Genomic DNA, 12,985 nt, shown 5'->3' on the forward strand with positions numbered 1-12,985 from the left:
TTTGACTGCCCTGAACTACAGACAGGACACGCTAGCTTGCTGGATTATTGTAAATTATTATAAATAACACGCACATATATTACAATGAACATGTTCTATTTCGCCGAATTAATAATGGATATCGTGACAAATATTTGACATGGGTCAGTGACATACACTATGTGTATATATATATATCACAGGGACGAGGTGCAGGAGATGTCCCTGGAGATTCCTGAGCTCGTTCACATTTTCACAGTGATTCCTCAGCATCTCTGCAGTAATGCATGAGGATATAAATAGAATCTGCTTATTCGATCTTGCACGAGATAAACATTGCAGCAGGAGATGTGTTTGCATCACTGAATCATTGCCTTTACCCCATTAAAATAATAGTATTTTATTATTGTGACCTGCAGTGAAATAGAAACAGCAATAATATTTATTTGAGATAAATCAAAGACAAATTGAACATAATAATGAAATAGAAGAGGGGATGGTTATTATTTACCGTTATAAGAAAAATAATGCTCGTTAATTTAATTCTATACAACTTTTTCGCTCGTCTCTTGACGCCTAGAATAAACTCTTCACACTATTAAACCGCTTCAAGTTAAGAAACGTGATAGCGGTCTACGCTGCGTCAAGTTAGCGATTGAAAGCTAAACCATAGCGGAGACCAAGAAAATAAAAGCTTCAAAGCGAGCTCGACTCATGGGATATTTATCACGCGCCTTGTTGTTTGTTTTATTTTTAATGGCATGAATTAAGTAGGATAGCGACGATACATCGATTATTATCACCATCATTCATATATCTTAGAAGTTATAGCTGAATTAATATTGTTTGAAGCCGCGATGGGCTTTTACACCGAAAGCTGTGACCGGAAGTAGTGTGTGCGCGCGACCCCATGGATGACAGCGCTGTCTCGCGCACACTACAGAATGCGGAGCAGCTGAGGTTGTTTCGAGGCTAAAAATAATCAACTTTCTCCTCTCAAACTCAAACATATTCTCTTTTTCTTTCGTTTTTAGTCTTTGTTTTTTTATAATCGTCTCAACTCCAGCTCCCAGGAATGAACCAGTGTCATTGAGGAACCTCTGCTCGAGGTAAGGGGATTTAATTCTCTCATTAAAGCCACATAAATTACTTTTTTTTCTGTTTTTAAATAAGTTTTTAAAGTAAACTACATGTAAACTTTAACATTTTTTGTTCCTTGAAGTTACTGACTTTCTTGTTGTAATTCATTTTAGAAAAACTATTTTGGCGGGGGTTTTATGGCGTCATTTTGATACGAAAGTTACCTTGATTTTGGTTGAACTACTACAGTATTTTGTTACAGATGTACTCTCCTAAATGTATTCACTTTGAGTCTCTACTGCATACATGGGTAAAGTATGGCCCGGGGGCCATATGCATCACTTTGAAGGCGTTTCTGTGGCCCTCATGAGGTCAGAAGAAGAATCATGTAGTCCCTTATTTTAATGTGTATTTATTATGCATTACTAGTTCAACTCACACCTTTACTAACTTATTTTTATGGTTTCTGTGTATGGATTCTTTCCCTAAGCTTTTGTCATTTTGTGAGTATTTATTGCCATTTAAGTGGATATTAAAAATATATTTTAAACAATGCTTTTACATAAGACAAGGTTCTCACTTTGTGCGGTGAAGCCATTTGAAGAGGCACCACACAAATGAGTAGGGGGTCCCCAAAGTTATTTATATCTTGTTACATGTAGGGCAGTGTGTTTATGGTAAAAACATCCAAAAATAATTAAATATCTAGCTATACATAAATACATGTATTACATATTTGTAGTAGGTAGATCATTAACGTGCGTGCTGAACAAGTTTTGAGCACCCCCGGTTTAGGGGATTCATTATGCAGTTAACACTCTGGTTACCCTAAAGTCAACTGCAATCGAGGACGCTGTGATGAGATTCTTTGGACGCTGACCCAAGAACCATCACCACCGTGGCTGCCACTTGTTTATTTTCAAAATGTTTTGTCTTGTTTACGTAATACAGTAATAAAACATACGTATTATTTACTTATTATTATTCATACCAGATATTATATTGTTTTAATATAATCATCACAATTATTGAAACTCTATTCCTCATCACCATAACTGTTATAAAACAAACATCTAACAGAGACTTTTGATTCGAACAGATTGAATTACGGCTTGTGTGGGGGAGTCGTGTGGTGGCATGGCCTTGTCGTTTTGTGGAAACAACAAGTCCAACAATGCCTACAGCGTGGATTTGGGGGTCCTGAACAACGGCTGCTTCGTGGATGCACTCAACCTGGTACCCCATGTCTTCCTGCTCTTCATCACCTTCCCCATCCTCTTCATCGGTGAGCGCAGTCATGCCTGTGTCGGAATAAACTATTGTGTTTCCACTTCATGAAGCAGACGAAAATCTCTCTTTCTGGGTTGATCGGGATTTAAAATCACTTAAAATATACACAGACTCTAAATATATTTAAATAGTAGTGAGTAATATAAAGAAACACTGAGTTTTTAGTGTTTTAAAATAAAAGGGAAGATTCAGTATTTTTCTGCCACCTGGAATCCACTATCATTAGTTTTGATAACCATTCTCAAAGATTTAATATGAAGAAAAACTTTTGTTCGAGTGAAACTGAATTCTTACCATGTGTCGTACTATTGTCTGTGAGCCTCAAGTGTGTACCAAATATTACCCTAAACATCAAGTCAATTAAAATATATTTTTTTAAGTGCTTCAATGGTGAATCGATTTCAAAACTTCCTATTTCAGAATCTTCACGGATCATAAGAATCCAAATAATCTGCACAAACAAACAAACAAGGACAAACTGGTTGACTGGTTTGGGGAAGTAAGGGATGGATAAATACATTAAGTTTTGTCAGGTTTACTTGATCATATAAAAATAATCAGCCGGTTAAGACTCAGAGACACAAACACAAAATAAAGGACATAGCAAATTAAAGAGATTAACAAAAGAGATTTAAGTGAAATATCCTCTAAGAATATGAAAGATCTTTTGGACGTTATTTTAGTATTTGTCAGGAGGAAGTACAGAGAGATTTTTTCCGGTTAAAATGTATGGAAATGCGAAAAATAGTGTTTATTTTTCTTGAATTAGTATTTTTGTCTTAATGTACAACAATTTAATGATTTCAGGTACTGAGCCCATTGACATTAAATACAATCTAAAATGCCTATTTCCCTGAACACTCTCCTGCCTCTCTTCCTGGGTAGCTGGGATAGGCTCTATCCTGAAATGACCCTTCTAAATAAACAGACATTATAAATAATTCTCAGTGTTTCCATTTATATTGCTTAATCAACTCGTTTTTGTTGATGTAGGATTCAAATATATATGTATATTTCATGTGTAATGTTTCATACCAGTTTCTTGTAACTTCATAAAGGTTGTTTGTCTCGTGTATATTGTGGAGAAATAGAAATAAACAACTGGTTGAAAGAGATGTTGGAAGCAGTTGTGTGGGAAAGGTTTTGACCTGAAGGCCCCACTTTGGTCCCAGAGGACTCACTAATTGATGCTTCCTGGTTCTGTTTTTTTTATTATCAGTCCCTCGTGTCATGACTACGGGTCTGCTCAATTTATTAAGTAGCTCGAGCATCTTTGAAACTGTTTACCACACTTAAGAAAGGAAAAAACGACTCCTTACGTCCTGCCTTTGTTTCCTCAGGCTGGGGCAGCCAGAGCTCGAAGGTGCAGATCCATCACAACACATGGCTTCACTTCCCGGGACACAACATGAGGTGGATCCTCACCTTCTCCCTGCTCTTCGTCCACGTCTGCGAGTTCGCGGAAGGCATCGTCTCCAACAAGTGAGTCGTCCCGTCGTCGAGCGTCCTCTCGCTGTTCATCTGAACCTCACTCCTTCTCCATGTAGAGTGATGGGATCCAACAACCTCCATCTCTTCATACCGGCCTTCATGGGCTTCATCGCTGCCACGACGTCCGTGGTTTATTACCACAACATAGAGACGTCCAACTTTCCCAAGTTGTTACTTGGTGAGATAAAAGAACAAAAAAAGGTTTGTTACGTCAACGAAATGAGATTAAATGTTGTTTTTCTCAGTTCTCTTCATTTACTGGGTGTTGGCGTTCATCACCAAGTCCATCAAGCTCTGGAAATTCATAGCGCACAACATCGGACCTCAGCATCTAAGATTCTGCATCACGGCCCTGCTGGTGATCCTGTACGGTCTTCTGATGGCCGTGGAGATCAACGTCATCAGAGTCAGAGTGAGTTCATGTGCGGAACTTCAATCTTTCCTGAGGAACCAGAAGAAAGAAGAGATGAATGAACTGCATTACGATCGGAAAATAGTTGAGGAACAAGAACAAAATAGAAAATAGGACAAATGTTGTGAGAAAACAACAATGTGTAATTATAATTATTTTAATTGTACATATTATATAATCCAACATAAAGTTTATTTAAATTATAGATATACTTCTAACTGTAATATGTGGATGTCATATAATAGCACTTTATTTCAAAATATTATTTGAAGGAACCATAAATAGTACTAACAAAATACTAACAGTTTACGTTGAATACGCAGCTTATACATAAATTGGCTTTTAGGGCTGCACACAAAACAGTAAACCGGCCACATGTAGCCCACTAGCCATACTTTAGTAATTAAGACACATTTTTATTTGCTCGTTTCTTCTCAGAAATACGTTTTCTTCACCAAGCCTCAGAAAGTAAAGCCACCAGAAGACCTTCAAGACCTGGGGGTTCGATTTCTGCAACCTTTCGTCAACCTGCTCTCTAAGGTGCTTTCTTTTTTTTCTTACATTTTTTTTGGATTTCATGCAGTTTCCATGGTTCACCTCAGTATCAACACACATGGCTTCACACCCTCCTAGGCAACGTACTGGTGGATGAATCCTCTCATCATCGGAGCTCACAAAAGACCGATAGAGCTGAAAAAAATCGGAAAGCTTCCTATCGCCATGAGAGCTCTGACAAACTACCTGAGGCTCAAAGATGCTTATGAAGACCAGAGGGTGAGTTGTTGACGTGATGACAGAAGCCCTACGTGTTAATCTCATAGATACTGACTTCTTCATTTTACTCTGACTACATTTTTTCTCCACAGACAGCCGAAGACCCAGACAAAGCCCCGTCACTTTGGCGCTCCATGTACCGAGCCTTTGGACGCCCCATCCTGCTCAGCAGTACTTTACGCTACCTGGCGGACCTGCTGGGCTTCGCAGGGCCTCTCTGCATCTTCAGCATTGTGAAGTACCTCAAGTCAGATCCAGAGAGTGAAGCCTCGGATAAAATCAAGGTAGGAAGTCTATAGAGTCAACGATGGAGAATGAAGGTTGCACCAAGTAGTTGACTCTTCAAATGGACCATTGACCGTTTAAATACCATAATTACCTCAGTTTATCTAGATTTTAAGACTATTGGTGTGTGTTTATGTCCCTTATGTCAAGGTAATATCCATATTTTTAACTGTTGAATAATTGGATAACAAGACAAAACACTGTTGTGTTTTTAACATGGTAAAAATTGGTTGAAACTCAACAAAAAACACTTTCCAACTGGCCTTCAATATATTATTTTAAATATATTTTGGCTTCATAATCTTCGCTGTTTGTCATTGTAAAGCTCACTGGTTTATCAGGAGTTTCTCTACCAAGAAGCCCATGTGAGTCTTGATACTTGTGTAGGTGAACTGGTCTACGGGGCTACTACTGTAGAAGTGCTTGGAGCTACCATTAGCCCTGGTTGTCTACTTTTTAGATGGTGTTTGAATATCCTAGAGGGGTTAAACAAAAACTGAGTTAAATTTTTGGAACCCAGAGTATTAAAAGTTTGAAATGATGGCATTGGAAGAAGGAGAAAAAAAAAGCTATAGCAAAGATCAAATAAATAATGTTGAATAATCTCAATGTGGCTCTTTCAGGCTTGCTTTTGAGTACCTGAGTTTAAAGTGATTTAAAACACATGACAAATCCTGATCTGAACGATTAGATATTGCACATATATCGCAAACATTTCAAATACCTGCTTGACAATTATTCCTTTCTTTCTACGCACAGTAAACCAAACACAGTCCATTGCTGGAAGTAAATACATGACATGAGCTCTCTGTATTTACAGTACATGTATAGTCTGTCCCAGCGTTTCTTAAATGGTATGTGAGTGCCAGCCTACTGGGCCAAGTGATCTCATGTCTGTATTTAAAGTGCTTTTACGGTTGGAGACGGCTCTGGACGCATGGATCGACAGTGAGGTCAGACAGTTCCTGGTTTCACTTTTCCAGCGACCTGTAATAGAATAGAAACGCTCAGAAGGTCGAATCACTGAAAGTGCTGAATGTTGTAATCGCTCCCTAAAAATACTGAAGACGAGAAAAATGAATACATCCTGAAATGCTGGTTCTGATGACTGCTCGAGAGATTTGATCTGGTTTATAAAGGACGGCATCAACTCAAAATCGCTGAATCGTTTTTTCAGACAGTCACGGTACGATCTTTGAAGAGATCTTTTCGGTTTGAAAAGTTAATTCTTTAATAAACAGTTTACTCAAAAGGTAATACTCCAGAACATATTTTACAAGGGTATAAAACCAAAAGAAGAAAATCCAAACAGGAGAACAGGAAGCCAAATGTGGCTGGAGATGGAACTCACTCGGGGGAAACAAAAAAAAGACTTGCATGAGAATAAAAAGAGCAATGTCAGCGATCAGTTCAAATAGCAAATCCACAGAAGCAATACCGTGATCTGAACTTGGCCAGTACCTGGTCAGGATAATCCATAATCCGCCACTCAATCATTCCAGACATGCGCAGCTGCCTGCTTTTTTCAAGGGGGAAAAACAAAACAACAAAACCAGAAAAAAAAGATTAAAGTTTAAACTACTCTTAAGCAAATTCTTATGTGATTAAATGACGCCTTTTTACCGGGGCACCCTTTATAAGTAAGACACTTTTTCACAGGGTTTCCTTGGATCTTCAAAAATCTTAAAAAGGGAATTAAATTCATGAAACTAATATGCGTAGATGGATGGATGGACGGATGGATGTATACAGTAGATAGATAGATCAAGGCGGATCATGTAGCAACTTTGGAAAGAGACGTTTGCTTTGGGCATCATGGGGAACTGTACATTTATTTTGATTTAATTTTTAATAAACATTTGAGTATAATTGTCCCTAAACCTATGTAAAAGATTTTGTGTTTGGTATATTGTTGCGTTGGTCTTAAATTAAATTAAAAAAGGTATTAAAAAGTCATTGATTTGAAGTTACCATTAGCAGTAGGAAGCCTGTTTCAGTTCCCTGACTGCCTGGAGTCCATCCATTATGACCATCCTAAAATAACAGCAGCTACTCGGGTTTTACCCACATGATGGAGCGATAACGGGCAGATGATGTCCAGATGATCCATTTGGCTCGCTCCGTCAGAGAGGATGCCAACTTCCCATTAGTGATCCGGACAGAACCTTCGAGACACAGAACAGATATCTGATTTATTGGCTATTAATTTGGCACTCGCTCTGTGGTCGCCTGTTGAAGAGGGTAGAGATGGACTGTGGTGTTTACAGAGAGCAGCGTTGCATTTCTGAGTGGCACGGAAAATTCTCCACTCACATCACACTTTGTCTGCGCTGGACACACACAGACGACCTGTTTATGAATGATACTTGAACACAGTCTTACTAATAACCTTTTATCAGTTAATTTATTACCAAGGTGCTTTGTTCTTATTACATATTGTGAAAATGAATTGAATTAAGTGTCAAAAAAAGGAATCTATTTTGTAATAATTGAACAAGTAGTCAGTTTGTGTTTTGCTGGATTCCCCCACAAGATGATATTGAACTTCTAACCACTAACCTAATAATCAAGCCTGACTTGCCCTTTCAAACACTTGATTCAAACAGACGTTCTTAGTCAACAATGTCCCTCATTTAGAAGAGGATTCCAGCCTTTATTCCCTGTGTTTCTTACGTTTATAATTTGACCTTTTTTTTGCCACAGGAAAACTTTTTAGGCGTCTACTTCATGTCTTCCACTGAGCTGCTGCAGAACACGTCTGTCCTGGCTGTCCTTCTTTTCCTGGCTTTAGTCCTGCAGAGAACCTTTCTCCAAGCCTCTTACTACGTCACCATAGAAACGGGCATCAACCTGCGAGGAGCTCTTCTGGTGAGTCCACTGCCGTCTTCTGGTCATCGGACGTTTCTATTGACACACGTGACACTTTTTTTTATCGTGAAGGCGATGATCTACAACAAGATCCTGCGTCTGTCCACCTCCAATATGTCCATGGGGGAGATGACTCTCGGACAAATCAACAACCTGGTTGCCATAGAGACCAACCAGCTGATGTGGTTCCTCTTCCTCTGCCCCAATCTGTGGGCTATGCCTGTCCAGGTGCCTCTTCTGCTTTCTCTTGTAGGAAAAACATTTAAACGGTCATTAAGAGTTTGTAGTACGTTCTAGACAAAGTCAGGCCTGAAGATCTGCATCTGGCTAAACAAATGTGATGAACATGATATATTATCTGTTTGCAGATTGTGATGGGGGTGATTCTGCTCTACTACTTGTTAGGCTGGAGTGCCTTAGTCGGAGCGTCCGTCATAGTCCTCCTGGCTCCAGTCCAGTACCTCATAGCCACCAAGCTAGCAGACACTCAGAAGAGCACACTCGTGAGCAGCGTTTCTCATCGATCACATGTCCGAAGTTCTAACAATATGAATGTGTGACGGCGACTTGTCCTTCAGGAACACTCCACGGATCGCCTGAAGAAGACCACGGAGATATTAAAGGGCATAAAGCTGCTGAAGCTGTACGCCTGGGAGAACATTTTCTGCGACGGCGTGGAGCAGACCAGAGGGAAAGAGCTCACCAGCCTGAAGACCTTCGCTTTCTACACGTCGATGTCGAGTAAGGAGGCTGGTGTTGTGAACGTCCAGTAATTGCAAAGGTTCTCGAGTCCGTCCCTGAATCCATTATGTGTCTGTACTAGAATAATGAAGCCCACATGCTGTTGTAAACAACACACTACCTTGTGATTTAAACAAAGACAAGAAAGCACTTAGTGAGTGCATACCTCTGCCAAGCAGCTTGTTTTATGTGACCATAAATGATTGAATCCAATCCAATCAATAAATCAGTTTTAATGATTTAACAATTTTATCATTATTAAATTCACACACAACTGTTTGTGTGGCCTCTTGATAAAAATAATATTCTGATTTGGAATAGAACCTCAACAACAAAATCTAATCTAGCGACCCTAAAACAAATGTGATATTCCAACGACATATGTTGTTACTTTAATTACATGCAAGATGTTTTGTATGTTAGTCATTTGAATGTGTGATGCTTTTCATAGAGTTAAGGTAAAGACAGATCAGCTGTTGAAGCCATAAAAAACAGCAACAAATCTTGCAAGATCGCTGTGGATCCAGATGGATCAGCCCCAAAAACTCAGCGGTTCCTTGTCCCATTTTGAACTTTTCATAAAAAATAATTCTGATTAATGTGTTGGCAATGCATATCATCTGTTGTATCTGCTTCATCATTGGCCTTTGTAATCAATCGTTAATAATAATTAAGTCGTGTATATTTTGGTTAAAGCAAGCCATCTGTCTCTTTTCTTTGCAGTTTTCATGAACGCTGCTATTCCTATCGCTGCTGTTCTTTCAGTAAGAATTTATTTTCATTTTATCCGTCGTGTGATTTATTATAAAACGTGATGACATTATTATTAAAGTTCTACTTCAATTTCAAATTATTCTTATATGTGGGATTGTCTGAGCATAATAAATCTTACTTTTGTCATGTATGTTTAATAAACACCCTTCCAGTATTTTCAAGGTTAGTTAGATTGTAATTGTCAAGATTTTATGAGCTTTATTTCATGTGTTAAGTATTCTTAACTTTAGACTTTAGACGGTCTAAATACTGAGAATTATACTTACTTTACTATTCCTTGATTTTTGAAAACGCTCTTCTAATTGAAGTTTCCCGGAATGTTTGTGTCCTGTAGACTTTCGTCACTCATCATTTTATCAACAAAACTGGTCCGAGTCCTTCTGAGGCCTTTGCTGCACTCGCCCTGTTCCACATCCTGGTGACCCCTCTGTTCCTGCTCTCCACTGTGGTCCGATTTGCTGTCAAAGCTCTGGTCAGGTGAGCCAGTCTATGTCAGAATACAATACATTTTATGAAACTTGTGTTACTTTGTTTAGTCTCTACAACATTCCAGTCCATTTTTGTCTAAATCCTAGTATCCAGACCCAAACAAAAAAGTCATCAAAGGAACATCACTCGAAGAAATAAGGTTTTATTCGTCAAACGTAGTTGTTGTTATAAGTAATGTGCGATGTTGGATTGATGTGCAGTAATTGCAGGATATCATTAAGCACACTTGATAAGACTTAACTCATAAATAATATTATTTTAAAGCTAACGTAGCCTTTCCAAAGCAGCTTATTTAAACCGGCATTGTGATTTCTGCCCAATAATATTTGACTGTGTAATATCATACATTTTTTGTGATTAAAAAACATCATATTTAAATGACATTATTTGTACAAACAGGTAGAAATTGGGGAAGAAAAGGGTCAAGTTTGCACCTGATGGATCAAGATGGTAACACACTTTTAGTGACTGGCTTTTAGGTGATGTAGCCTTTTACCTCTTACCTGGATTCATCACTTGGTTTTTTATTTATTTTAACCTTTTACTGTGTTTACCTATATATGTTAATATTTTATTTCATTATATAAATGGAATTCATGTTTGAACTATTTTGCTGTTATGAATGTACTGTTCCATTTTAAAATGACTCATGTTTGTTTTAATGCATTATTTTCACTGTTACCAGAAACAAAAAAAGCATCAGCGAAAGTAAAAAATCTTATTTGAGCTGCTGTAATTTATTACGATTAATGAATGTTATGACAACTTTACTGTATTTCAAGTGGTGAATATTGTTGTAGTGTTGTGTGTGGCCCACAGATCCATCATTGCTACAAACTTTTTGACCATCTTGTTTATACTGGAGTCTTCAGGGATCGACTAACTTAACTCTTCATGTTCTTGAACCGACAGAGATTTAAACATCTTTTGGTGTCATTCTAGTCACACTTTCCTGTTTATATGTGTGTTTACAGTGTCCAGAAGCTCGGAGAGTTTCTCCAAAGCGACGAAATTGGGAACGACAGTTGGCGAAATGGAGACATGTCGTTTCCAATGGATTGTGGTAAAAAAAACATGGGAGGGGTGAGTGCAGACAAGTTTTTAAACTAATCACATGTTTAAATCTATTGTTGAGTTGAACGCTTTAACTATAATTAAAAACATTTTATCATAAAGGCCGTGAAGTTCATCCTGTTGTAAAAATCAGTTCCTTCATTACTAGATTATTTTTGTCCTCTTATCTCCGAAGACCAAAGCTATCAACAGGAAACAGCCAATGCGTTACCAGATGGACAACTACGAGCAGCCCACCAGGAGACAGATGAGACCCTCAGAGACGGAGGAAGTAGCTGTGAAGGTCAGGGTTAAAGTTTTTTTTGGGACTTGGATCCAGCTACTTCTTGATCGTTCCAAACATTACTTCGTAGTATAAACCGCAAAATACAAGTGGGTTTATATTTACAATGTGTTAATTATACTGTAAATTTTCTTTTAATGATTTGTGTATTCTTACAAATTTCTAACATTTTCAATTAATGTTTGATATCATAAGATTAAAAAAAACTAATTTTTATCAGAAGATGGGAACACTCAGTGTTGCGTAACCTTTGACAAACATGCCGTCACTGCCGACAATCTACAACAACCTTCCGGAGCGACACTACGTGACCACACTTATCATATTAACGTCAGATACGCAGATGTTTTCTATCATCCATGGTTGTACGTCCATAAATCATTTCATGTGTGCCTGCAGTTGCACACGCACAGTGTGTATTTGTGTTTGTGGTGGTGGTGGTGGTGGGGCTCGCATGTAGTCACTGTCAACTCAGGAAGTTTAGGATTCACATGAGAACTTGTTGCCCTTGTGGAAGTGTCCGGCGTGTTCTCAGCCTCTGTGTGAAGGCAGCACTTCCTGTTTCATCCCTGTGGATTGATGCTACTGACCGTATCATGGTGTTCACAGCAACGTTAAAGTTCACTGTTTGTTATAGAGAGTCAGGATTCATCACACGTGCAGATAAACCTTGACGAACTAAATGTGTGTGTTTAACAACCTCAGGAAATCAGTAGCACCAACTTCATATTAAAGCACTTTATGATGATTATTACCAATAACATGCTTTAAGGATTCAACATATATACAGTCAAATCCTGAATCTACTTGTGTTTATCCCAAATGGTCCACTGTAGAAAAAGTAATTAATCGTATAATGAATATAAAAATATATATATTAAGTATTTATTAATAGTCAAATTACAATTATTTATCAATTTGATTAATTTGGTCTTTATGTAATGAGATTGACATGATATTTTTTTGTTAAGTAAAAAAGGGAAACAGATTTAATTGAAACTTTTCACAAAATGTTGATAATGAGGAACATTTGGTAAAGTTCTGGATTACCATCTGGATCCAAGAATTACTAGAGGATACTCAACTATCTGTGGTGCAGAAGGATCTGCAGTGTTATGTATCAATGCTGCTCAATGCTATACAATATTTCAATGATAATGCTGGGAAAAAATGGAATTGCAATATGTGTTTAGGAGATAAAAACACAAAGTTTATATCAATTATAATAAGAAATTATGACTGATACATTCAAGAGTTGGAAGAGATGTAATCCCAACAGGATATGGGGGGTTAGGATGCTGGAATTAGATCAGTCAGATAGTAAGTCTGACGACATGCGTTTACACTGAAGCTGCAAAATTGTCTGTTATTAGCTTGAAAAATACATTTCTGTGTTTGAATTAGTAAAAAGTTATGACACTTTGGGAGAGAAAAGTGTTGTGGTT

The 12,985-nt window shown here is 37.9% G+C and overlaps 1 protein-coding gene across 2 annotated transcripts in view; it reads left to right on the forward strand.

The window, feature by feature from the left end:
- Nucleotides 1-2,170: 2,170 nt before the first annotated feature.
- The window catches only part of abcc9 (ATP binding cassette subfamily C member 9), a 33,133-nt gene continuing 22,318 nt past the window's right edge, over nt 2,171-12,985 (forward strand). For both annotated transcript variants that reach the window (XR_015710755.1, XM_087787044.1), the window contains exons 1-15: nt 2,171-2,344; nt 3,690-3,831; nt 3,897-4,018; nt 4,086-4,252; nt 4,691-4,792; nt 4,886-5,026; nt 5,119-5,310; nt 8,015-8,179; nt 8,252-8,407; nt 8,548-8,682; nt 8,758-8,920; nt 9,644-9,684; nt 10,029-10,171; nt 11,158-11,266; nt 11,433-11,540. Coding sequence is in view for 1 of the 2 variants with exons in the window: in XM_087787044.1 (XP_087643170.1) it covers nt 2,197-2,344; nt 3,690-3,831; nt 3,897-4,018; nt 4,086-4,252; nt 4,691-4,792; nt 4,886-5,026; nt 5,119-5,310; nt 8,015-8,179; nt 8,252-8,407; nt 8,548-8,682; nt 8,758-8,920; nt 9,644-9,684; nt 10,029-10,171; nt 11,158-11,266; nt 11,433-11,540 (2,034 nt within the window). In the remaining variant the exon portion in view is untranslated. The remainder of the gene's footprint in view (nt 2,345-3,689; nt 3,832-3,896; nt 4,019-4,085; nt 4,253-4,690; nt 4,793-4,885; nt 5,027-5,118; nt 5,311-8,014; nt 8,180-8,251; nt 8,408-8,547; nt 8,683-8,757; nt 8,921-9,643; nt 9,685-10,028; nt 10,172-11,157; nt 11,267-11,432; nt 11,541-12,985) is intronic.

The sequence above is a fragment of the Callionymus lyra genome, chromosome 3 (assembly GCF_982586985.1).
Source record: "Callionymus lyra chromosome 3, fCalLyr1.hap1.1, whole genome shotgun sequence".
NCBI lineage: Eukaryota > Metazoa > Chordata > Actinopteri > Syngnathiformes > Callionymidae > Callionymus > Callionymus lyra.